Source organism: Chiloscyllium plagiosum, unplaced genomic scaffold (assembly GCF_037043375.1).
Source record: "Chiloscyllium plagiosum isolate Xiang-an unplaced genomic scaffold, Cpla_swu_hap1 HiC_scaffold_34, whole genome shotgun sequence".
In the NCBI taxonomy this organism is placed as follows: Eukaryota; Metazoa; Chordata; class Chondrichthyes; order Orectolobiformes; family Hemiscylliidae; genus Chiloscyllium; species Chiloscyllium plagiosum.
The window spans coordinates 37,954,904-37,980,707 of record NW_028270172.1 but is presented as its reverse complement, the minus strand read 5'-3'; the positions used below and the strand labels follow the sequence as shown (position 1 = coordinate 37,980,707).

General features: G+C 39.7%; 1 protein-coding gene across 3 annotated transcripts in view; it reads left to right on the top strand.

Moving 5' to 3' along the window:
• The window catches only part of cdkal1 (CDK5 regulatory subunit associated protein 1-like 1), a 616,294-nt gene that overhangs the window by 438,632 nt on the left and 151,858 nt on the right, over window positions 1-25,804 (top strand). For all 3 annotated transcript variants that reach the window (XM_087978607.1, XM_087978608.1, XM_087978609.1), the window contains exon 11: window positions 6,146-6,326. In XM_087978607.1, the coding sequence (XP_087834733.1) occupies window positions 6,146-6,326 (181 nt within the window). The remainder of the gene's footprint in view (window positions 1-6,145; window positions 6,327-25,804) is intronic.

The following is a 25,804-nucleotide window of genomic DNA, read 5'->3' as shown; positions in this document are numbered from 1 at the left end:
GGTTTAAGAGTGGAACGGGGGAAACATTCCTAGATTGTCTTCAGGAAAATTTTCAACAGCCGTATGTACTCAATCCAACTAGGAAGAATGCGCTGATCAACTTGTTTCTTGGAAATGAGGTAGGCCAAGTAGATCAAGTGTCAGTGAGAGAACATGTCAGGAACAATGATCATTATATTGGAAGGTTTAGAATGAAGACAGCAAAGGACAATAGGCATTCCAGAGGAAGAATAATTAAGTAGGGGAAGCCAGCTTCAATAGGGAAAGAATAGAGCTGAGCAAGACAGACTGGAATAAATGTTTGACAGGAGAAACTAGCTGAACATTGAGCTATCTTCAAAGAGGGAATGGTTCTGGTATTGTCAAGGTACACTCCCTCAAAAGGGAGAGAAGGCAAAGAACCCCAGAGTTCATTGGATGAAAACGAAGATAGAAATTAAAATGACATAAACAAAGTGTATTTATGACAGGTGTCAGACAGAAAATATAATTGAGAACCAGGAGGAATACAGAAGGTTCAGAGGGGAAATGAAAAAGCATAGAGAAGCCAAGAGGCAATATGAAAAAGAATGAGAAATTCCCATGTCTTCAAAAGACATATCATTAGTAAAAGGGTGGTAAGTGGAGAAGAAAAGCTAATTAGTAACAAAAGAAGTTTGACATGGAAGCAAAGGCATGCCTTTGGTATTAAATTAAACTTTGTATTTGTCTTTTTCAACGAGGTAGATTCTACCCAAGCCAGAGCGTCTGAGAAGGAAGCTCGGTCACAAGAAGTGTTCAAAATTAATAAGGAGGAAATGTTGAACAAAGTATTGATATTTATTATTGACAAGGGACTAGAGGCATCCAAGAATATTGAAGGGAGTAAGAATGAAATTGCAGGGGTGTTGGCCATAGCTTTACTGCTTTCCTAGACTCGGAAAAGGTGTCAGAGAACTGAAGAATTGCAGGCTTAATACCCATATTTTTTTTAAAAAGTTGGAAGGTTCATCCTAGTATTCACAGACAAGTCAGTTTAACTTTGCCAGTAGGGATGCTTCTGGAAGCAATTATTCAGAATAGAATTAGTAGCCACATGTAAAGGGTTTGTTTATTTCGGAGGAGCCAACATGGATGTCTAGGGGAAGTTGTGTTTGACTAACTTACTGGAGGTTTTTGCAGAGGTGACATAATGGGATCTTTGAGGATAATGCTGTTGATATGATGTACATGAACGTTCAAAAGGTATTTGATACATTGCACCACACCAGATTTGAGAGAAAGATTATAGCTCATGGTATGAAAGGGACAAGTCACAACATGGGTACAAAATTGGTTGACTGGGAGAAAACAGTGAAGTGCTTAATCTCTATTTTACAGGATAGAGGAAGGTTTGTAGTGGACTTCCCAGGGGTCAGTATTGGAATCCTCACTTTTCCTGATATATATTAATGATCTAGATACCAGTATGCAAGGACAGTTACAATGTTTGCAAATGATATGCAATTTCGGACTCTGTCTTCCTTACAGCTTACAATGAAGAGTTTAAACAAGGAATAAACAAGTTGGAATTGACAGATAAGTGGTAGCTGACTTTCAGTGTGGGGAAGTGTAAAATGTGATATTTTGATGGGAAGAAGATGGGCAGACAATATGAAATAGGAATGGCCAGAAATTGTAAGAGGGACCTAGAATACTTATGCACACACCACTGAAAATAGCTCGATAGAGAGAGCAGTTAATAAAGCAGGCAGTATCTTGGGCTTTAATAATAGGGGCATAGAATTCAAAAGCAAGAAGGTGATGCTGAATTTGTATAAGATATTAGTTAGACCTCAACTGGAGTGTTGTGTACAGTTCTGGATGCTAATTTATAAGAAAGATGTGAATGCTTTGGAGAGAATGGCAAAAGCACTTTGCAAAAATGGTTTCAGGGATGATAAACGTCAACGTCAGTTATAAGGATTGTTTGAAGAGGTTAGATTATTTGCCTTGAAGAGAAGATGACTTAGGTAGAAGTTTTTAAAATCAGGAATGGTTGGGATAGATAGATAGGGAGAAACTGTCCCAACTTGCAGAAGAATTGAGAATGATGGAGTACAGGTTTCAAGTGTTTCATAAATTTCACACAAAATGTGTTATGACACGGGGTAAACCCTTCTAATTTAAACCAGTCACACAGAAAAGCTCAGCTCATGTCGTAATCTGTTAAATTTTGTGTGGCAAAGAACTATCTGAAATATCACTATTTAAAGAAAAAATTAACAATTTTATTCTTTCAGTACAATAGAGAATATTAAGCAACAGCTATTTGCAACACCTTTCTCTTAAACCTATTTTTACTCCCCACTCGACAATACTGGTCCAATAAACTCCCTCTTAAATTTACAGCAAATCAATTTTCAAAATCATTTGTCATCTTAGGATGTTGAACTTTCTCTGTAGATTTCATTAGGTTGTCTTCGGTCTTCTGCTACACAGCTTCCTTATGGACAGGTACCTTTCAGAGAGCTATTCTGCTGGCAGTCTCTTGGTGTGTGGCTGCTCTTTGCTGTTCTCCCCAGCAGTTCAAAAAACCCAAAACATCAGACTGGCTCTTTGGTTTGATGTCATCCAAAATAGTAAAATTCAAATTCAATTGGATTTTGATATCTGGGGATAATTGAAACTGGTTGTCAAAATTTGAATTTGTTGTGTACTATGGCAATGCAGCTCCAGCTATTTGTTTTACAACCAAATGTTACATTTTTAAATTTTCAGCACACTCTGTGCCAGCCAGAAGTTTCAGTTCTCTTAAAGGTACAGTACACGTCTACAATTTCATCATAAATGATTTGGGTCTGGAATGCACTGCCTCAAAATGTGTTGGAGGCAAGTTCAACTGAAGCATTGAAGAGGACATTGGATGAGTGTTTCTATTTAAATACTGTATAAGGATATGGGGAAAAGCAGGCAAATAGTACTGTCATAATGTTCATTGGAGATCCATTTTGCACACAATGGACTGAATGGCCTCCTTCTGCACTGTAGCACTTTTGTGATTCAGTGATCATGAATTAATGATTTGTGTATAAGATATTAAAATCTTCCTTTTTTATATATATTAAATCAGTGTTATGCATTTCCTGACAGAATGTCTCCATTTCCTTTCTTTTACATTTCATTGTAAGTTACCTTTAGTGTAAAACTGAGAAAGAAAGTCAATGCCATAAGCATACAAAAAGCATGGAAGGATCCATTTGACCTATCATTTTCATGGTCACTCTCATATGGTCAACTCAACTAGTTGCATTCCCCCACCTTTCTCCCAAAACACTGCAAATCTTTTCTCTTCAGAAACTTATCCAATTTCTTGAAGGCTAAAATGGAATTTGTCTCCATCACACTCGCAAGCAATGCATCACAGATTCTAACCATTTACTGTGTAAAAACTAAATTCCCCATGTTACCTTTAGTTCTTTTGCCAGCCACTTTAAATCAGTGTCATCTTCTTCTTGACCCTTCTATCAATAAGACCATTTCTCCCTATTTATTGTGTTGAGACCCTTCATGATTTTGAACACATTTATGAAAGTTCTTGTTAATGTTCTCTTCTTTAAGAGCAATAGTCACTACTTGGGCAATCTGTCCACATAAATGAAATTGCTCAGAAACATTCTCACAGACCTTTTCTTCATCCTGTCTAATGCCTTCACATCATTAAAATGTGATGCACAGGTTGCACACAAGACTCCAACTGAAGCTGAACCATTTATTTATGCAGGTTCACCATAATCTTGTCGTTTTTGTACATCATGCTTCCATGTGTAAAATCCAGGATCCCATATATCTAATTAATTCATTGCTCATGCTACCCACCACTCTATGATTTGCGAACATACACTTCCAGATTTTTCTTTTCCTGCTGCATCCCTTTTAGAATTGTATCCATTGGCCCAGGTTTTTAGAGTCATGAAGACTTCATGAAGTGTCTAAGCTTGCACCTGAAACCTTGCTCTGGAAGTTCACATTTTTTCTTTTGCTGGTAGAGGAACAGGGTGAAATGTGCCTCACATCGGGAAAACCTGAACTCAGCAGAGCCATTTAAACTCAGTTCAAACAGACTCCATGACTTCTGGAACCAGAGCCTTTTATCACAGTATGAGAGTTACAGTATTGTACATAGATGTAAATACTTATAAAGGGCAGATGGGGTCTATGAAACTGTCATGTTATTTAAATGACCAGCCTTTTCAAGATTGTTAACAAAAATGGTTGCTCATGTCTGAGTGTTGAAGAATATCAGTGGTTACAGTTTTACAGTTATTAAGGACGTAATCTTAAATTCTACCATTATAGTTCTATTTCTCCTTTACTCTTCCACAATTATAATCACAGTAATGAGTGGGAAGGGGGGGAGGGGAGAACTTGGTTGCCTCTGATCCTTGTGGCTGGTGCACCTTGCAATATACAGAGGAATCTCGATTATCTGAATATCAGATTATCCGGCAAAATCGCAAAATGTTTGGCTAAACCATGTTATCTGGCATTTGATTATCCAGAATTCGATTAACCGAACGAAATACTCCCCGCCCGTGTCCTTCAGATAACTGAGATTCCTCAGTACTGTGCTTGCCTACATCCCCCAGAATGAAAGTTCTGCCATCTTTGGCAATTTTTCCCCAGGACGACTCTGGCAAGCTGGGAGATTTTCTGACTATAATTTTGCCTGAGGAGCAAAAATCAGACCTTTACTTTACACTGCTTCTCACCTCATTCTGTCTTTCAAAATCTTTCACTTCACATTTCCCGACATTCAGTTTCATACGTCTGCATTGTCCACCAACCTGTCTGTGTTTCTTTGAAGCCTCCTACTATTCTTCTCATTCACATACTTGCAAAGATTAAAATTGTACACTGCACACCCAAATATTGGGTCTTGATATAGATCAAGGAATGCATTATTCTAATATGAATTCTTGTGGAATCCAAATGTTTACTGCCCTTTTGTCTGCGAAACAATAGTTAGCATGACTTTGTTTCCTGTTAACTTCATATCCACTATCCCTTTTATTACTACAGTGCATTTTGTAGGTGGTACATGCTACTGTCACAGTTTGTTGTTCATGAAAGGAGTGATGTTGAAAGTGATGGATGGAGCAATAATCGATCCGGCTTTGTTGTGTGTGCTGTCAACCTTCTTCAGAGTTTTTGGACCTGCTCTCATTCTGACGAGTGATCAGCATTCCATTATGTTCCTGACTTGTGTTTTGTAGTTGGTGAAAAGGCTTTGGGAGTCAGGAGGTACCTCCCCAAAGAATACCCAGGCCCTGGCCTGCTTTTATAGTGACAATATTTATTTATTGGTCCATTTAGCTTCTGGTCAGTGCTAAATACCAGTTTGTTGATTGTGGGGATTCAGCAATGAAATTGCTGTTGAATAGCATGGGGAGATAGTTGGATTATTATTTATGATGATTATGGGGAGGCGCTAACGTCACTTTACTACTAAACTGGAGGCCCGGACTAACATTTTTCTGGCATAAGTTTAAACCCCATCATGCCAGATGGTGAAATATGAATTCAATGAAAAAAGACTGAAGGTTTCAAAAAAAAAAGCTAGCGTAATGGCAGTCATGTACCCATTGGCAATTGTAAGAGCCCATCTGGTTTCCTGGAAGGATATCTGCCTTCCCTACCTCGTTACAGCAAAGTGGCTGACCCTTAGCTGCCCTCTCGGCAACTAGAGATATGTAATAAGTGTTGACACCCTCATCCCATCAACAAATGTTTAAAAACCATCTAGGAAAAGACAGCCTTGATCAATACAGTATTTACCATTTTTCAACATTCTGTACCTGCACAGGTGGCATCTGCTAACAGCAGTGTATATCATTTGCAAGATTTGCAGCAAGAATTTGCCTAGCCTTTTCAACAGCACACTGTAAACACATGATTTATGTCACCTAAAGGATAAAAATATGAGGTACTGTAGCATTTCAAGAAAGCAACTCTTTCTAAATCAGTTGATATGATGCTGCATAAATGCGCTGAGCAGAATATAAATATGAAAGTTTGACTGACCATTTTGACCTCTGCTCAGCTAGGGGACAGCACCCATGAAGCAGTGAACATTTGACTTGAAAATAACATGCATTTTAATTTGAATTTTCATCTTTTTACTCAGGGTGCCAGGGATTACAATTGCCACCGACATTATCTGTGGTTTTCCAGGTGAGACAGAAGCAGACTTTCAAGAAACTCTGAAACTAATTCAAGAGTATAAATTTCCTAGCTTGTTCATCAATCAGTTCTACCCACGTCCAGGCACCCCAGCTGCAAAGATGGAACAAGTCCCAGCCCAAGTGGTGAGCTCTTTATTTATGCTAATTTTCATTTTGTTTTAACTAAGTATTATCAAATAATCTATGACCCAGCAGGTCTTTAACAAAGCATTTCCAAGATTTATTACTATTTTGAGTGAGTTGTATAAGGCAGCCAACTGAGAGAAATAAAACAGAAACTGCAAATCACCATCAAAAAGTAACTTTTCTCTTGAACATGGCAATTTGTACCCAAATCCCAAGCATGTGAACATTTTCACCGTTCCAGACTTATTTACTGAAATATTTAGCTAAAGTGCTTAAATGCTTCCATCTTGCTATGACTTAGTGATTTCTGCAACTGATTATTCCTATGCTTGCCACGTCAGTGTGTTCACCCACGAATGCTAATAAGATAAATGAGAATCAAAATAAGAATTAAATAGTTGAATTTAATTCTGGCAATATTTTTATTTGTAACTCCTGCATTAAATGCTGCTGCAATGGACAGGAAGTGAATATACTTTTCATAATTTAGTAGTACGAAGGATCCATAAACTTCAATCTGTATTCTGCAGTAGCAGCTTTGTTTAAAACTTCCTTTAGAAGCCATATCAAAAAGTGTGATTCTGAGGATGTTCTACATTTTACTCCCCCATTAATCAGTGAATTTCTGTATTCACAGCAATGTATCAATGTACAGCAAAAGAATCTAACAGCACAGTCGGTGTTAGCTTACAAAAAGATGTGATAAAGCTGTATTGATGCTTTATTTGGAAGATAACATTCACAGCATTAGTATTTGATAAATTCCAGTTCTGATAAAATGTGATAGTGCCATTCTCATGCAGTGTTGCGTTACAAGAAAATTGAGCAATAGCCGCACCATTTAAACTAATGGGGCCTGAATCACATCATAGCCAATGCAGGTAAGGCAAGTTCACGTTCTACAAATAATAGTCTAAATTCTTCAATCACGTTAAAGCTATTTCACCTTGAAGAAACCCGCGTTATAGCAAAACTGACTGTACTGTACGACCTTGCACATGCTGAATTGGGCAACCACATGACTTTGTATCTTATCAGAGCACGGCGAAATAGGAAATCCTTAAACCCTGATAAATTAGAGCAAACGAGCTCTTGAAGAAACCCATGCCTGTTGATATGTGCCAAACCATTGAACTAACATCATTTTAAGTTTATAAGGTGACCAAAAGATACAGGAGCAGAAGTAGGCCATTGGGTCTGCCTCACCATTCAATCTTATTCATGACTGATCTGATAATCCTAAACTCCACTTCCTTCCCTTTCCTGAGTACTCAATATCTGTGCTGTAGCCATTCTTTGAATTTTCAAAATAATTAGCGATAGAACAAAATACAGATTCCTTCAGGAATACTGTGTAACAAGAAAATGTATTGCAGATGTAAAAGTTGGTATGCAAAGGAACAGAATGTGGAAAAATCCATTCCATAAGTTTCTGTGCGGATAAGGTGATGACCTATCTTAGAAAAAACTTGTTACTTTCTATTTACATTCCAGATGTTCCTTTTAGTAAGTTAATCCAGTCACCCTACAGGATCTGTAACAGATTTCTTGTCAGATAAAATGGCATTTTAATAATGTGAAATAAATGTCCTGATTTGAAGGGGGTTTAATGCAGCAAAGTATTGCATCTCGAGCAGTGCCAAAGTAAATGTTTATATTGGCAGTGATGCAGAGCATGTGATTTTTTTTTATATGGTATTGTATCATCCTTCAGAAGGTTTGAAAAAGAAGTTAAGTTGTACAGTGTTGACCTGATTAAGACCGTTTGCAGCTTGAAACTTCTGTTTCTCTAAGTTGATCCAATCTGAACTTTTTGATGTATTTGCTGTTCTGTATATCACACCCTTTGCTTGATGTTCTACTGTGTCTTTTAAGTACTTTAGTGTGTCATATCAAGTAAATCAATGTGGATGAGACTGATGCAAAACAATAACCAAATCAAATAGATTGTTTATCAGCTGAACTCAGAGATTGATAAATCTGAGTAATAGTCTAGCAGATATCTAGTTATTTCACCTGAATTTTCAGGTAAGTATTTTACGAATCAATTCAATACTCTGATTTATAAGCGAAAGCATTGCTACGTCAGGTTACTTGATATGGCATGGGTGTGCATTATGGAAGATGCAAATTGATAGTATTTTCCAAGAGTTAATTTGGGCTAAGGAGAGGGATGATACAATTATGTGGTGGTTTCACCTTCCTATTTGATTATTTGGTAGTGGATAGTGTGTTGCTAACTGATTTCTCATTCTCTACGTCTTGCTTTCATTGCTGGGTATGGTGTAGGTTGTGGAGTAGGACTGAATTGTGTCAACTGAGCCTCCAGCAAAGATTGTGTTTGGTCTAAAAATAATCATTTCGGTGGCAACAGCTTATTTTATTGCTATAGGTTAGTGCAAACTTCGATATGGCCTCAAAGGATTAAGCTATTCCATATTGGATTAATTATATATACAGACAGGTCTTGTCATGTTACATGTCATCTATCAAATGTCAGTAAACCAAGCAGTATGTATTTGATAGAGTTTGCATTTCGTTACTGAATGCAATTTAGTGTTAAACTAGTTCTTACTTGAAAAGAATATGATGTAAAAAAGTAAATTTTCAAAGCAACTTTATATAAAACTAAAATATAGTCATACATAATTAAACTGATAATCTTGGAACTACCTACTTTTAAAATATAAAATGGCAATGATTTGAATGTTCAAAATTTCAACCACGAAATCTTTGTGAGAGACTGAAGTCTAACAGTGATTTGAATCCATTGAGAGTTATATGGGATGGTATCTAAATGTGCTAATGCAAATTACCAGTTTGTTTCCACATCACAAATAGAAGTGAATGTTGGCTCTGAAGGAACATACTGGCATTGAAGCCAAATGGAGACTTTGTTCCTATCTCAGGAATCCTATTTTGATCTCATGCCTTGTCAGGTCCTGATATCAGATTCAAGCCATTGTAACAGACCACATTTTTTTTATTTTTGGAATGTGGTTTGAAAATGAGAAAAAGGACACTGCTTTTAAAAGGGGATAATGTACAAGGAGTTGTCTGCAACTTGCAAAATAAGTGAAACTAACTGATGCATGTGAGCCAGTGTTACATTTTGGGACATTGGTACCATCAGTTGTAGGAGAAAGTGAGGACTGCAGATGCTGGAGAGTCAGAGTCGAAAAGTGTAGCACTGGAAAAAACACAGCAGGTCAGGCAGCATCCGAGGAGCAGGAGAATCGACATTTCAGGCATAAGCCTTTCATCAGTTGTAGGTTCAGGAGAACTAATGTGACAATATTGTGCCTTTGAGATATGTGTATTGTCTTGTTTTCTAAAGAGTTTTGTCATAGTGGTGCCAAGATGTCTCCTGCCAGCAGGCAGTTTGTAAATAGTTTTAGGTTTCTCCCTGGATTTTTTTTTTATAGTAAGCCAAAAGAATCATGAGTGGATGGGGTCAGGCTCTCACAGACGTTGAGGAATTTGGTTTTGCTTTCAGTAGGGTTTTTTTGTTAGTTAGCTGCTGCATTAGAATTCTCTCTGCTGCTAGATTGAAGACTTCGAGTTTTTCTCTAAAAAATCAAAAGGAGCAGATTGTTTCTTTCAGTGTTTCTTTCTGCTGGACTGGAGAGACATAGCATGCGAGAATAATAATTTTTTGCTGCATTACATTTTGCCAAAGGACGTGTTGATGGGTGCTGCCTATATTGGAACCATTGATTACGAATGATTAAATAATACATGTTTTGTTCAGTATGTCAATAATGTAAAGTTATTTGTTTTGTTGCAATTTAATTGCATTTTAAAAATAAATTGTGTTTTGATTAAAGCTTAGTGGTGGACCAATTGAATCATATGTGGAACACAGGGGTTTACAGTTGCCTTTAAATTAAAACAAAAGTTGGGGTCCAGGATATCTCCCGAACGTGTTTTGAGGGAGGTTGGTCTAGTCCCTAATACTAAGTGCGATAACAATCTTCTGGATTGGGTGCAACTTAACAAAACTCTGTGAGGGTAATGGGAAACAGAAGAACGGGAAGTTTCCAGAGCTGGATGCTTCAATGTCTCTCTCAATATCCTTTCTGTGTAAAATTGCTTTCTCCGTTTCTCTGTTGAAAGAGCAGGAAAAGTACTTTCGGAAGCACTAAAAAAGAAATTCAAAACTCAAAAGGCCAAAAAGGGCCCCGGTCCAACCAGCCAATCAGCGAACTAAAGACTAAACATCGCTATGCAGTTAACATTGTGTTATCATAACAGATTCGAAAGGATTGTGAAAACAGTCCATCCAGTTTTGTATTGTGGACTGTGATTCAGAATTGTGTTTCCATGTTTTTTGTCCCCCCTCTGTCATGATATTTGTATCTTGTTTGTTTCGCTTTGTGTGCCTGTTTGTATGTGGGGGAGATTTAAAGGGGTAAGGATGAAGTTATATGGTCATAAATTGGTAATTCAGTTTTCCATTGTTTTTACTATTAGTTAGGAAAATCAGTTTTGTTACAATGATTAGTTATTTTCACTTTAACAAATAAAACTAACCTGAATCAGTTAAGTAGAATGGGCATTTCAGCATTTTAATTAAATATTCACATTTATGGTGACTGTGGGAACAGTGGGGCTCAATACTGGTGCACTTTGTCACGTGAGTTGTGGAATTTAACCATTTTACACGTTTACTGCAATTGTACAGCAAAGGTTCGACGAATAGTACACCACCAGTTCACCACTGATTGCATCTGAAATTAAGATTTTACCTTTCTCATAGACTGTAATGGTTACAGCATGACTATTGGCTTGGTAAGTAGGGAGGGCTAGCAGCTAGGTGCCATTCCAGTAAGGTCATGATGTGGAGACAAGCCCCTGCAGCCAGCCTTCAGCTCAATGGTAGCTTTTAAACATTTCCTTTATTCTATCTTTAATTCTACTTCGCCACTGCATTCTGCCAAACACAAATCTGCTTCCCGTTGTGCACTTTGTTCACCTCCCCCACCCTCCAACCTTTCACCAGCTCTTCTCCAATATCAAGAGAAGTGAAGAACTGGAGTGGTGTGGGTGGAGGGATGTTATCAGGGTTTGGAATGTGTGTAGAGATGGAACTCCATGGTGAAGGGAGTACCAGTGAGTGGGGGATTGCCTGTTTTGAAAGTCCTGATTTAAAAGGGCTGTGCTCTTGAACATCCTTTATGACTGGTAAAGGAGTACTAAGTATCGGGTATATCATTAAATATTGAGGTAGGCACCAGGCAATCAGCCCAAACTTGCACAATGCCAGGGTGCAGTGATGCCAATAGTTTTGGCTCACCTGGAGTCCTTTGTTGCAAATTACAACATCCAGATATGAGTCTTTGAGGAAATTGTGAACACTTTGAAACCGTCAATAGAGGTGATCGCTGAGGGACTGCAAGAACTAGCCTTCTGTGTTTAACAGGTAGAGTATTGTCATACCAACTGAGGTGAACCATGAAATTAGATTCTATGTTTTGATCATCAAAAATACTGAATGAGGGCTGCTTAATCCAACTAGTTCATTGGTGTTCATCAGAGAAGAAAGCCTTCCATCTCTATGGTCTATTGTTCATAATTCCAATCCAACTGTACTGACAGCAAGAATGGCGGCAAATGCTGCCTTACCAGTGTTTCCACATTATAATAACAATTTGAAAAAATGTCAATAATTGAGCACTTAAATGGCTCTTATCATTGACAGAATTCTGAGGTTGTAGCTATTTCCAAAGAAGGAAGAAGTGATTTGATTTGAAAACAAAGTTAAAAATTCCACCTTTATGGAATATAACTGCCAAATAAATGCTGGAGAAATGCTTCTATGCACAATAAATATTGAATTAGTGACAAATTTCTCGAAGGTTACAGTCAATCTTCCATCATCTAAGTCAAAGATTGGAAGTCAAGATTTGGAGACGCCGGTGTTGGACTGGGGTGTACAAAGTTAAAAATCACACAACACCGGGTTATAGTCCAACAGGTTTAATTGGAAGCACACTAGCTTTCGGAGCAACGCTCCTTCAGGTGATTGTGAAGTGATTGGAAGTGATCTTGAATAAATGGATCACTTAGTAAACAAAATACAAAGAATCACAAACACCTAAAGATGTTGAAAACCCAAAAGCTTAAATTTTATGAAAAATGAAGTTAGATGTGCTCAAAATTTAAATGAAATAAAGAATTGGAGAAGTCAGTGCCTTAACCAAATGGCAGAATCTTAAAGGACTGGGGTGAGAAATGTGGGTGAATCACATGAGAAGTTCTGCAAGTCCTTTCTCACCATTGGGAGAAGCTCATTGCATTTTAATACAGAGTTATGGATATCAGGGTGATATTCTCTCCAGGGAGCGGCAAGGTGCCTATTAAGGGGGATTTATTGCTTGTTAACAGCCTCATTGACAACGTATCTCGCCTCATCAACATTCTACCACCACAAGGAAACTTGGCATCAACAATTCTCAACATGAAAATCAGAATGAGTGCCTGGCAACTTCAACTTGCCACTTACTCCTCTGGGCCACCATCTTAAACACCCAATTAATAATGTCTCAATGCTCAAACCCGGCACCAACTACACGCACCCCATATTCATGGATGCTGGCACATACATAGAGAAAGCGAAAACGCTACTGGCAGACACCGACACCTACCAACTGATGGCGACAGACCGAACACCACAATTGGAAAACCACATCACAGTTCCTTAAGAAATCTACACCTGACAGGAGAAATTAACAAAGCTGATCTCCAAAAAAATTAAGCCAGTGGGATCCAACAGACCCCGCTTCTATGGACTCTCCATGGTACACAAACCAAGGACTCCGACCCATAGTTTCACTCCCAGGAACACCAACATACAGACTAGCAAAAGAACAGCATCAAAGATTGAACCACCTAGTGAACAACTCAATCCACTTCACCCAAGAGTTTCTTAACATCATCAAGGACACCAAAATAGATGGGGATGAGATTATGATGTCATGTGACAGCACTGTTCACCTCCATAAACATCCTCCTAGCCAAGGAAACACTCGCCTCACTACTCAAATGACCAGGAATACAGGCAACCTACACCACCAACACCATCAGCAAAGATGGCACCCTCAAACTACTCGATCTGTGCCTCACAGCCCACTTCATCTTCAACGGCCAGGTATACAAACAAATCAACGGAACACCCATGGGATCACCGATATCAGGACTAATAGCAGAAATAGTCATGCAATGACTCGCATGGACAGCACTACTCACTGTCAGCCAAAACTATGGATCTGCTATGTAGATGTCACCTTTGACATTATTAAATGCTCACAGCTGAAGAAAATCCATCAACCCATAAACAACATCCTTACTGGCATAAAATTCACCAAGGAAGAAGAAAACAACAACCGACTCCCATTCCTGGACATCATAGTTGAACCCAAGGCAAATGGTGAACTCCAGACCAGCATATACAGGAAGGCCGCCCACACAGGCCAAATATTCAGTTATAACAGCATCCATCCCAACACCCACAAACAGAGCTGCATCAGAACATTGTTCAAGTGAACCACAACACATTGCAGCACACTGGAGCTGCAAAAGCAGAAGAATAACACCTACACAACAGGTAAAAACAACAGGTACCCAAAAAAGTGCAGCCTGGTGATTCCTACACGACAGACCACAACAGGAAGACACAACACACCCGGATACACTGGCCATACTGCCATATGTTAAGGACATATCATAAATGGCCACCAGACTACTATGACCCCTGGGATCATGGTGGCACACAGACTGACTGCCACACTAAAACAACTACTAACATGTATAAAGGGTCCTATACTCACAACTCAACAGGACCATTGTTAATAAAAACAATTGTGTAAAGATTGCCAGGAACCCTTCATAAGGCAAACAGTAAGAAAATTAGCCACCAGGGTACACAAACACCAAGTAGCCACCAAGGGACATGACCAGCTATCATTTGTATCACTTCACTCAGACAATGAAGGACACTAATTCGACGAGGACAATGTATCCATCCTCGGACAAGTCCAACAGAAATATGCATGCGAATTCCTGTAAGTCTGTCACTCAACCCGGATCTCCAATGACAAACATGTAAATTTGGACCCAATATACGAGCCACTAAGGAATGGAACCAACAACAAAACCGGAAATGACACTACCAACCCCAACAGAACCAGACACATAAACAAAAAGTGGGGCAGAATGCCAACACCTCACTGGAGGTGTACTGATGATGTTACCTAGCATAGTAACGAAACATCTGTGAACAAACTTACCAGCTCAGCGAGCAAGTCAACAACCTCATCTAAAACCTGAGCTATAAATCTTTGTGAGTTCTCTGAACTGACAGGAATGTGGGCCCACACTCTTCTGGTGGCCTTGAAGGTGTCAGCTGCTTAAATTCTATGCAACTTGAGTGGCAAGTGACCTACGTGGAATCTCTCTGTTATCCATCTATCCAGTGAATTAAGATAGGATAGTGACTGATCCATTTGTACAAGATTACACTGGTTCATTTGGTTTGTCCATGATGAGGTCAGTGCTGCTGTCGGATTTGGAAGACATAGCTGGTTTTCCATAAGTGCAGGATGCCATCACCTGAACACGCCACAATGAGAGGGCCATATCTCAACAGTGCAACATTCCATTTATGATCAGGTGATGTGCGATCACCAGCACCACTTCTGGGAGATGTGTCTTGGGAAGCTACAATAACTTCCGCATCTTCAGGCACTGGCATGAATCTGACAGGTTGGAGGATCCAGATGCCCGACAAGGCTCATTAATGAGGGACAAGGCAGTACAACCTTGGCTGATGACATCATTGCACAGTCCCCTAACTCGCGCAGAGCACAGTACAATCTCACTCATGCTTCAACAAGGGCTGTGATGGAGCAAACAATAGGACTACTGATAATGCTGCTCTGACTGGTCTCGGGGTGTCTGCCATGTACGTCAGACAGAGTGTGACACATCAATCTAGCATGCTCTACTCTGCACAGTTGGGGCAGGAAATGAGCTGGATGCTGAGGAACTGACTGAATGGGCACAGTCTTTCAAGGATGAAGACATTGTGCTGGAAGTAGCTCTCCTTGTGCATGACAGAGCCAGATAGGACTTGTTTGACAAGCAATAGATGAGAGCTGAGTGCAGCAAATAGTCATCAGCTACAATGACACATTTTCATTTGTACTGCGGGGGTGAACTGCAGACTCTTAGTTTTTTTTGTGTTGGCATTTGATGACTGCAAATAAAAGGTAATATTTTTGAAATGATAAAAGTGTGCCCGTCTGAGATGGTCACCCAGCGTACAAAGACAAGATTTTAGTCTGCATTCGGCATTGGTAGAAGAACAATGGTGACGTGGAAGGTGGTCAGCTGGGATGTAGCGAAGGACAAGAAAGCTGTGTGCCTTGGTGAATAGACAGCAAGTGGGGCAAGAAACTGGAGCGGCATGTTCCAGGAGGTGTCAGTCACGCAACTGTATGCTGTGAAAAGCATCTGTTGGGGGCTGCTGTGCCATTATTTTCCTATTGAAGGGTAACACCAATGCTTTGCCAGATGTTTGTTTGGAGTTTATAAACGGCACTGGCAGAAGGGATGCCAATCTATTCCAGGACATCTGGCCAATGGCAAATTCTTCCAGCTAGATGGTAGAATTAAGCTAGCAGAGGACTTGAAGGGCACCATAGGAACTTGGTAGGAAGTTAGGGAGAGGTATTTGGGTTGAGATGGAAAAGAAATCTCATTAGGTCTCATAGAGAGAAATCCTTAGTGTAACACAAGGAAATTGATACTTAGCCAAAATTATGTTAAGATTCAGCCCAACATATTTTAAAATATTCTATTCTGAATAAAATATTTAGCAGCTTTAAATTAATATTTTTCCTTATTTATTATTTTCAGTTATCATATACACAAGTAATAGAGCAACTGATCAGCTAGGAGAGTTTTTAATATCCCCCTTGCTGTAAGTCATTAAGGCACCTAAGAGCTACTCTTGAGTTTGAGGTGACTTTTTTAAAATTAGGATACTAATTTCACCTCTTACTTCTTCAGAGGCACCCATTGTTAGCCTGCTGCCTCTGACAACAAAACTAGTGATAGAAACATAATGTATGGGAAATTATGGCTACATGAACCTTCATTCCACCACTTCTCAAAGTATTATAGAACTATGATACAGCAATGAGATATTGTGCCACCTGAAATATTTTAAATATTTAAATTTGTCATTCACTGTCAAATTTTGCAATTCAGATTCTGTCACATGCTAATATTTAAGACTCTGAAAAAGCATGTTTTGATTTATTTTAATGACTTTGAACTTCCCAACAAGATAAATTATTTTTAGAAGATGCTACAGTTGACCTTCAAAGACTTCTCCGACAGATGTACGAAATAAGACAAAATAATTGTAAGAACAATTATGACATGTAATTGAATGTCATTACTTCTTTGTACTCAGGTAAGTGTTTTACACCTCAACATTTTCATGTTGATTACATTGAAAATACATTATCCCTTTGAAGGTGTGTAGGCCCATTGATGAAGAAAATTTAAAAATGTTCAGAACTGCTTGACATTTACCTTTGCACATCCTGGCTTTCTGTGTGTTTGACATACTCACAAATGCTTCAAATAACAGCCATAATCACACAATTATTGATACTTCCAACAGGGGATTGTTACTGTTATAGGGTGCAAGGTAACAGTAAAGCACTTTGCATACCTTCATTTTTAAAGTTGGTATGTATAACAATTACATTTTGTTTGTAATTTGTCGTGATGTAAATCTGTATTGTAAATCTATTTATTCCATTCCTAATTTAAACTTGTCTGACTGGCTTGTGTTGAGTTTTGGAAAATATATAAAATACTAGTCACTTTGTCGTTAACCTTAATTTTAACATTTGTGTCAACTCATCCAATCCTCCTCCATACCTTTAGTGAGTAACCTTTTTCATTGGGGATTATAAACTTCAAGATGGTGCAATGTTATTTAATAATGGAGGTTCTAATGATCATTCGAAAACTAGTGAGCATTAAAATAAAACATGAAAAATGCTAGGAAGTACTTTCCTTCATTGACCTATAAAATAGATTAAACTAGAGTGGTGCTGGAAAAGCACAGCAGTTCAGGCAGCATCCGAGGAGCAGTAAAGTCGATGTTTCGGGCAAAAGCCCTGCATCAGGAATACAGGATTCCTGATACTGTATTCCTAATGAAGGGCTTTTGCCCGAAACATCGATTTTACTGTTCCTCGGATGCTGCCTGAACTGTTGTGCTTTTCCAGCACCACTCTAATCTAGACTCTGGTTTCCAGTATCTGCAGTCATTGTTTTTACCTATAAAATAGATTAGCAAAACATACAATAAATTTGGGTTTACAACCGCACTTCAAAAGAAATGATGACAAGTTCCTGAGAGTAAAGGGCATCTCTAAAAGTAGATGAACTCACTGATCTCTCTCTCTCTCTCCTCACCCACACAACTTTGAATTGTTAATTGTACCATTAATGAATTTACAAGCATTAGTAATCTGTTCCTCATTAAGTTGAATTAGCATTCAAAAACCCTGATAAACATCAGTACTTTGTTCTAGCTTTAAATTCAATTAAATTCGGAAGACCCTGAGAGTTTTATGCTGTGTAGTGCTGTCAAATGCTGCTTCCTTATTCACTTTGGCTGCTGCTACACTGAAACACATTTCTTAACAAAGATGGTCAGAAGAAGCCCTTCTCCAAATCTGTCGTCTTACATATTGTAATAATTTCATATTCTGTTAATATTTGAAGGCAGTTTCAGTGGAGAACATCTTGATTTTATCAGGTCAGTTTCACTTTATCACAGAAGGTCTCTGGGATGAACATACACAAGAAACGTGGAACATATTCAAACATAATGGTTCCAAATTTGTCAGTATTGTTATATTCTACAGTTTATACACACCAACTATTGTCAAATGTCAGAAAAACCCATCTGGTTCACTAATGTCCTTCAGAGAAGGAAATCTGCCATCCTTACCTGATCCAGCCTACATGTGACTCCTGACCCACAACAATGTGATTGATTCTCAATTGCCTTCTGAAATGGCCTAGCAAGCCACTCAGTGCTACCAGTTGCTACAATGTCGCAAAGAAATCAAAACAGACAGATCACCTGGTATTGACCTAAGCACTAGAAAAGACAACAACAGAAAAAGCTCAATCAACCCTGCAAGGTCCTCCTTAATAAAATTTGGGGGCTAGTACCAAAATTGGGAGAATTGTCTCATAGGAGAAAGTGAGGACTGCAGATGCTGGAGATCAGAGCTGAAAATGTGTTGCTGGAAAAGCACAGCAGGTCAGGCAGCATCCAAGGAGCAGGAGAATCAACGTTTTGGGCATTCCTGAAGAAGGGCTCATGCCCGAAACGTCGATTCTCCTGCTCCTTGGATGCTGCCTGACCAGCTGCGCTTTTCCAGCAACACATTTTCAGAGTTGTCTCATAGACTAGTCAAGCCATAGTTATATGTTCCAGACATTACCATCTGTCCCACTAGCCGGACAGACCCAGTAGAGTTGGTGGCACAGTTGTATACAGTCAGGAGTGGTCCTGGAAGTCCTCAACATTGACTCCAGACCTATGAAGTTTCGTGGCTTCAGGTTAAAAATCGGCAAGGAAACCGCCTGCAGATCACCATCTCCCTCAGCTGATGAATTGACTGAACAACACTTAGAGGAAACACTGAGGATGGCAAGGGCACAAAATGTACTCTGAATGGGGATTTCAATGTCCTTGATCAAAAATGGCTTGGCAGTAGTACTACAGATCAAGCTGGTCGATACTAAACGACATAGGTGGTCGACTTGGTGTGTGGCAGGTGGTGAGGAAACCATCAAGAGGGTAAAATGTACTTGACCTCGTTCATGACAGTATCGGTAAGAGTGCCAACCATTCAGTCCTTGTGGAGATGAAGACCCACCTTCACATAGAGAATAACCTCCACCGTGTTGTGTGGCACTATCGCAGTGCTAAATGAAACAGACTTCGAACATATCTCGCAACTCAAAACTGGGCATCCATGAGGCACTGTGGGCCTGCAACAGCATCAGAGCTGTACTCCAGCACAATCTGTAACCTGATGGCTGGGCATTTCTCCCATTCGACCATTACCGTCAAGCCAGGGATCAACACTGGCAAATGCAGGAGGGCATGTCAGGAGCAGCACCAAGCATACCTGAAGATGAGGTGTCAACCTGGTGAAGCCACCAAACAGAACTGTTTGCATGCCGAACAACATGAGCAGCAAGTGCTAGACAGAGCTAAGTGATCCCATAACCAATGGATTCAGATCTAAGCTCTGCTATCCTGCAGCATCCAGCAGTGAATGGTGATGGACAATTAATCAACTCACTGGCGGAAGAGGCTCCACAAATATCCTCGTCCCCAATGATGGAAGAGCCCAGCACGTCAGTGCAAAAGATAAGGTTGAAGCTTTTGCAGCATTCTTCAGCCAGAAGTGTCACGTGGATTACCTGCCATGGTTCCCAGCATTATAGGTACCAGTCTTCAATCAATTTCACTCACTCTGTGATATTTGAGACACTAGATACTGCAAAGGCTGTTGGCCCTGACAATAGTCCAGTAATAATACTGAAGGCTTGTGCTCCACAACTTGTCACTCCCCTAGCCAAACTGTTCCAGTGCAGTTACAACACTGGCATATACCTGACAATGTGGAAAATTACCCAGGTATGTCCTGAACATAAAAAGTAGGATAAATCCAATCCACCCAATTACCCGCCCTTTCATCCTCCTCTCAAACGTCAGTCAAGTGACGGAAGGTGTCATCAATAGAGCTATCATGCAACACTTGCTCAACAATAACCTGTTCAGTGACACCCAGTTTGGGTTCCACCAGGGCCATTCATCTCCTGACCTCGTTGAAGCCTTGGTTGAAACATGGACAAAAGCGCTGAATTCCAGAGGTGAGGCGAGACTAACAGTCCTTGACATTAAGGCTGCATTTGACCAAATGTGGCATCAAGCTAAGCCCAAACAACTTCAGCTGCTTCATCAGTGACCTTCCTTCCGTCATAAGGTCAGAGTGGGGATGTTTGCCAATGTTTATACAATGTTCAGCAACTCCTCAGATATTGAGGAGTTCAAATGCAATAAGATCTGGACAGTATCCAGACTTGGGCTGGCAAGTGATAAGTAACTTTCGCATCACGTAAATGCCAGGTTATGACCATCACCAATAAGAGAAAATCTTACCATTGCCTCTTGGCATTCAAGTGTTGCCATTGCTGAATCTCCCACTATCAGCGCCCTAGGGTTATCATTGACCAGAAGCGCAACTGGACTCACCACATAAACACAATGGCTACAAGAGCAGGTAAGAGACTATGAGTACTGCAGCAAATAACTAACCTTCTGACTTCCCAAAGCCTGTCTAATCATCTACAAGGCCAACATCAGGAGTGATGGAATACTCCCCACTTGCCTGGAGGAGTGCAGCTCTAACAACACACAAGCTTGACACCATCCTGGACAAAGCAAGCAGCTTGATTGGCACCATATCCATAAACATTCACTCTCTCCACCACCGATGCTCAGTAGCAGCAGTGTGTACTAGCTACACAGTGCACTGCAGAAATTTACCAAATATCCTCAGACAGCACCTGCCAAACCCATGACCACTTCCATCTTAAAAGAAAAGAGCAGCAGACATATTTGAACACCCATTATCTTCCAAGTCCCCTCCAAGCCACTCACCATTCTGACACAGGAATATATTGCCATTCTTTCACTGATGCTGGCTCAAAATCCTGGAATTCCTTCCTGAATGGTGTTGTGGATTAACCCACAACAGATGAACCACAACGATTCAAGAAGGTAGCTATCCACCACCTTCTGAAGGGCAACTAGGGATAGGCAATCACTGCTGGCTAGCCTGTGACAGCCACCTCCCCCAAATTAATTTAAAAAAGCAAAACATTATCTATTTGTATGGTCTGCTGCCTGTGGACTGAGGGTCTACCATGTGCTTTGAAGCTATACCAGTCATAGAAACTAAGTGGGGAAGTTACCATTGATTAGTTACTGAGTAGCTTGCCCATTTGCTTCAGGGGCTGAACAGAAATTTCCAACATCTTTTCCTAAATTGATCTTTGTTTTTTATTCTTTGTCAGGTCACTGGGCTAAAACATTTTTGGTCTCTGTTATGTTACCTAATCTTAGTTTGGGCAAATAAAAATATAAAAGAGTATGCAGAAAAGTCAAGAAAGTGGGACTGCATGGACTGCTCTTGGTGAGAGCCAGAATAAGCTTAATGGCTGAGTTACTTTATCTCTACTGCAAACTTCTGTGGTTTCCATTTAAAGTTTCAAATTTTAAAATTGGTCTATACCATTGTAGCAAAAATTACATACGGTTCATGAGACAAGAGAAAAAATGGTTTGTCAAACATCTTTTCATCAAGAATGTACTTTGTTTTTGTTAGAACTTTATATTTTAAATATTTTTAATCATTTAGTCATTAGTAGTCTGAGGTAAAAATCATGATTTAAGAAAATCAATCAGGTTTATTTACAGCATTTTTATTTGGATTTTTTCAGTTAATTTGCAATTGTTCTGTAATTCTTTGTAGCAGACTATAACAGGAAGGTATTGGTTCCTGTCTACATTAGATTTTTATTGATGTGTTAAGTAAATAGTTACTTCCAAGAGTTTGTTGTTACCTTGATACAAAGACAAATTTTGAATATATTATGTGAGTAATAATGGGTATTGTATAATTCTGACAGTGGTGTATGAAACAGGTGTATTTATGAATTACAGTGACTTCATTTCCCAGTGCACAGTTCACAATCAGGATTTTATTTCTTTGATTTATTTGTTTTCTGGGCCTTAAATATACATACACATAATGTCCAGTTGGCATTAATTAAATTTTATATTGATTGGTGCAAAACTTCTCCATCATATGGGAAGCAACTTTCAACTGAATAGAATGCTGTGTTCTCAAATTATCTTTCCAGTATAAATAATGAAAGTGTAAGTTCTCACTGAGGAACTGTGAGACACGAGTATGCAAGGCATTCATTATCATTTCCTTGGCACATGTTCTTCAATAAGATGCTGAAGCACAATGAGTTCTGACCAAGGATGCTGAGCAATTTTTGTGTTTATTTTACATTTCCAGCATTTTTCTCTCTTCTTTTCCAAACATCTTGAAGATTTGTAAAGTTGGAATGCAGGTTAAACGTGTCTTCTTGTCTTCACATCACCAACATCAGTCAAGCTTTTATCCAATAGTTTGCTAATAAGTCTATTTTTAACATGTGTTTGATTAGGAAGGTATTTTGAGGATATTTGTTCTGTATTTAAAACGTCCATTTAATTGAATCTTAGGTTATTTTGAGATACTTTAAAAAAAAAATTTGCATTTGGTATCAACTAGTTTTGTTTTAAATAAAACAAATGGATCTTGCATCTCTTTGTTCTCAAAATTGTGATGAAAGAACGGCTAAGTGATAAATAAATGTGGTATTCATGGAGAGTTGTCAATCTTGAGTGTAGAAAGTGAGGCATCTGTTTGGAGACATTTAACTAAGTGTTTTTAATTGAGACCTGAAAAATCACTGATTTTCTTATCTGCTCCAGCTAGATGAAGAAATTGATATAACAGAGACACTTGAATTGTGACATTGATGACTGCAGCCAAGGTGTTGTACCTTAATTTGCCAAGCTAAACACATGTGCAAGGATTGAGATAGAACTGACCTGCACACACCAGGCTGTGTATACACCCATACTGTTAGTGAAAATACATAAGCAGGAATGATTCCAACATCTAGGGGAAAAGGGTCATTCTAGCTATTGTTTCAAAGGACGTACCTTGTCGTTCAGGATTAGGAGGTGTACTGTGGCAGTTCACATGTCCACCTTGACAGCTCAATAGTCTTTTCATAAAAGCCACAGAAAATGCTTCCTCTTCCAGATTCAGCACTACCTTAGTGGATATTTGAACATTTTCGGCAATGTAGCAGTCTATGCATATTGCTGGCTCTCACGAGTGACTTACAATCATAGAGATGTAAGCACAGAAACAGACCCTTTGTTCCAACTCATCCATGCCGACCAGATATCCTAACATAATCTAGTCCCATTTGCCAGCACTTGGCCCATATCTCTTCGAACCCTTCCTACTCATGTACTCATCCAGATGCTTTTAAAAATTATAATTGTACCAGCCTCCACCACTTCCTCTGGCAGCTCATCCCATGCATACACAACCTCCATGTGAAAACGTTGCCTCTTAGGTCTCTTTTATATCTTTCCCCTCTCAGCCTAAACCTTTGCCCTCTAGTTCTGGACTCCCTCACCCCAGGGAAAAAACCTTGTCTATTTATCCTATCTGTGCCCCTCATAACTTCATAAACCTCCATAAGGTCACCCTTTAGCCTCAGACGCTCCAAGGAAAACCGCCACAGCCTATTAAGCCTCTCCCGATAGCTCAAATCCTCCAACCCTGTCAACATTCTTGTAAATCTATTCTGAACCTATTCAAGTTTCACAACATCCTTCCGATGCACAGATGTGACATGCTGACTGAAACTTTAAGAGCTACCTATTTTTCGCACCATGCAACTTGAGTTCATGTTAGTAATGTTACCTCCATTTGAGCTGATCAGAAACAACTGTCAACATAACATTGGCTGCCTTATTTTCTCTTCTTTCCCTTTTCTATTCAAACCTATCTCCTACTGAACTCACCGCACTCCATACGCTCAGATCTCAGATGTACTCAATTCAGCATTGTCAGTACACCAGACAATGATGTCTGGTGTACTGACAACACTACAGAGATTGAGCACCAACTCTTGGACACCACCTTCTATTTCCCTCAGGCCATGTGACTCCACCATTGAACGCCACACTATTGTGTCCACAATAGTCACTAATGTCATTTTATCTAGTGATCTCCTCCCCTTCCCCTCCCTCACAAGCTCATAGTCCCCGAACCCAACACAGCCTGCTTCTGTCATCTGCTCAAAATCCACAAAAGGAACTGCCTGGACAAACCCATTGGTTCTGTCTGGTCCTGCCCCACAGAACTCCCCGACTTGATTTTTTTCTCTACCTTGTCCAGTCCTTTCCCACTTTATATCCACAATTCTTCAGACTCTTTACATCAGTTTCAGAACTTCCATGGACATGCAATCTTTTTACATGTTCATCCGCTATGAGGATGGTCTCACGGACTCATGGTTCTCCTCTTCTTTCTGGAAAAAAATGTCTGAACCGTCCCCATCTACAACCATCTTTCTCCACCTGGCTAAGTTCATCCTCACTTTGAACAACTCTTTTAACTCTTTTCTCAGACCAAACTTATGGCAGGGTACACAGAACATTTTTTTTTGTAATTCATTCATGATATGAGGGCATAGCTGGCTCAGCCAGTATTTATTACCCGTCCCTAATTGCCCAAAGAGCAGTTAAGAGTCAACCATGGTTGTGGGTCTGGAGTCATATGTAGGCCAGATTAGGTAAAGACAGCAGATTTCCTTCCCTTAGAATATCCTTTTATTGCCATGTGCACTCAAATGATTGGAGTGAAAAGTTTGTAATGTTGCCTGTGGTGCCATCTTAGGTACAGGGTGGGCTGGTTTTGATGCTTTAAGTATTGTCACAAAATTGAGATAATAGAAAAAAGACTACCTGGGAATACAGAGTTTAAAAATCCATAATGAGAGTAGAAAGTGTCTTTAAAGTACTCATGTTATCGTCCTTTTCCACTGAGTCCATGCCCGCCAGGCTTCAGAACATGAGGCCTCGCTGCTACCACATGCTAGCCTCTATCTTAGACTCATTCCCTGCCTGGTCTGGGCTCAATCTGCTCCCATTCCGAGTTCCAGTCCACAATTCAGCTCCTGGCTTTGCCCGCGATCACCCTGCTCACCACTTCAGGCTCTGGCCGCGATGGCTCCCAGCCCAGCCCACATTTACTCTGCTCCCCGCTCCAGGCTTCAGCCCATGGCTCACTTTCAGGACTCGGCCTTTGCTTGCTCTGTTACCACTCCAGGCTCCCCCTGCAACTCGTCTCCTCTGTCTCAGACTTGCCTCCATTCTCCAGTTCTGGTAGTTTAAGAAGTTAAAAGTTGGGGGTGGGGAGAAGAAAAAGTATAGCAAAGAGGAAAAGAAAGAAGGAAAGAAAGGAAATGAAAAGAAATTGGTGAGCAATGGAGTTCTGGCTCGCACATCTTATTCTGCCGCCATCTTGTTTCATTATTGTTTCAATGGTGTGAATCGCCTCTCTGCTCTGTGATACTGCACATCAAAGGACAGAGTGAACCAGATGGGTTTTTCCGACAGTGATTTCGTAGTCATCAATAGATTCTTAATTCCAGATTCTTTTTATTGAATGCAAAATCCACCATTTGCCATGGTGGGATTTGAACCTGTAACACCC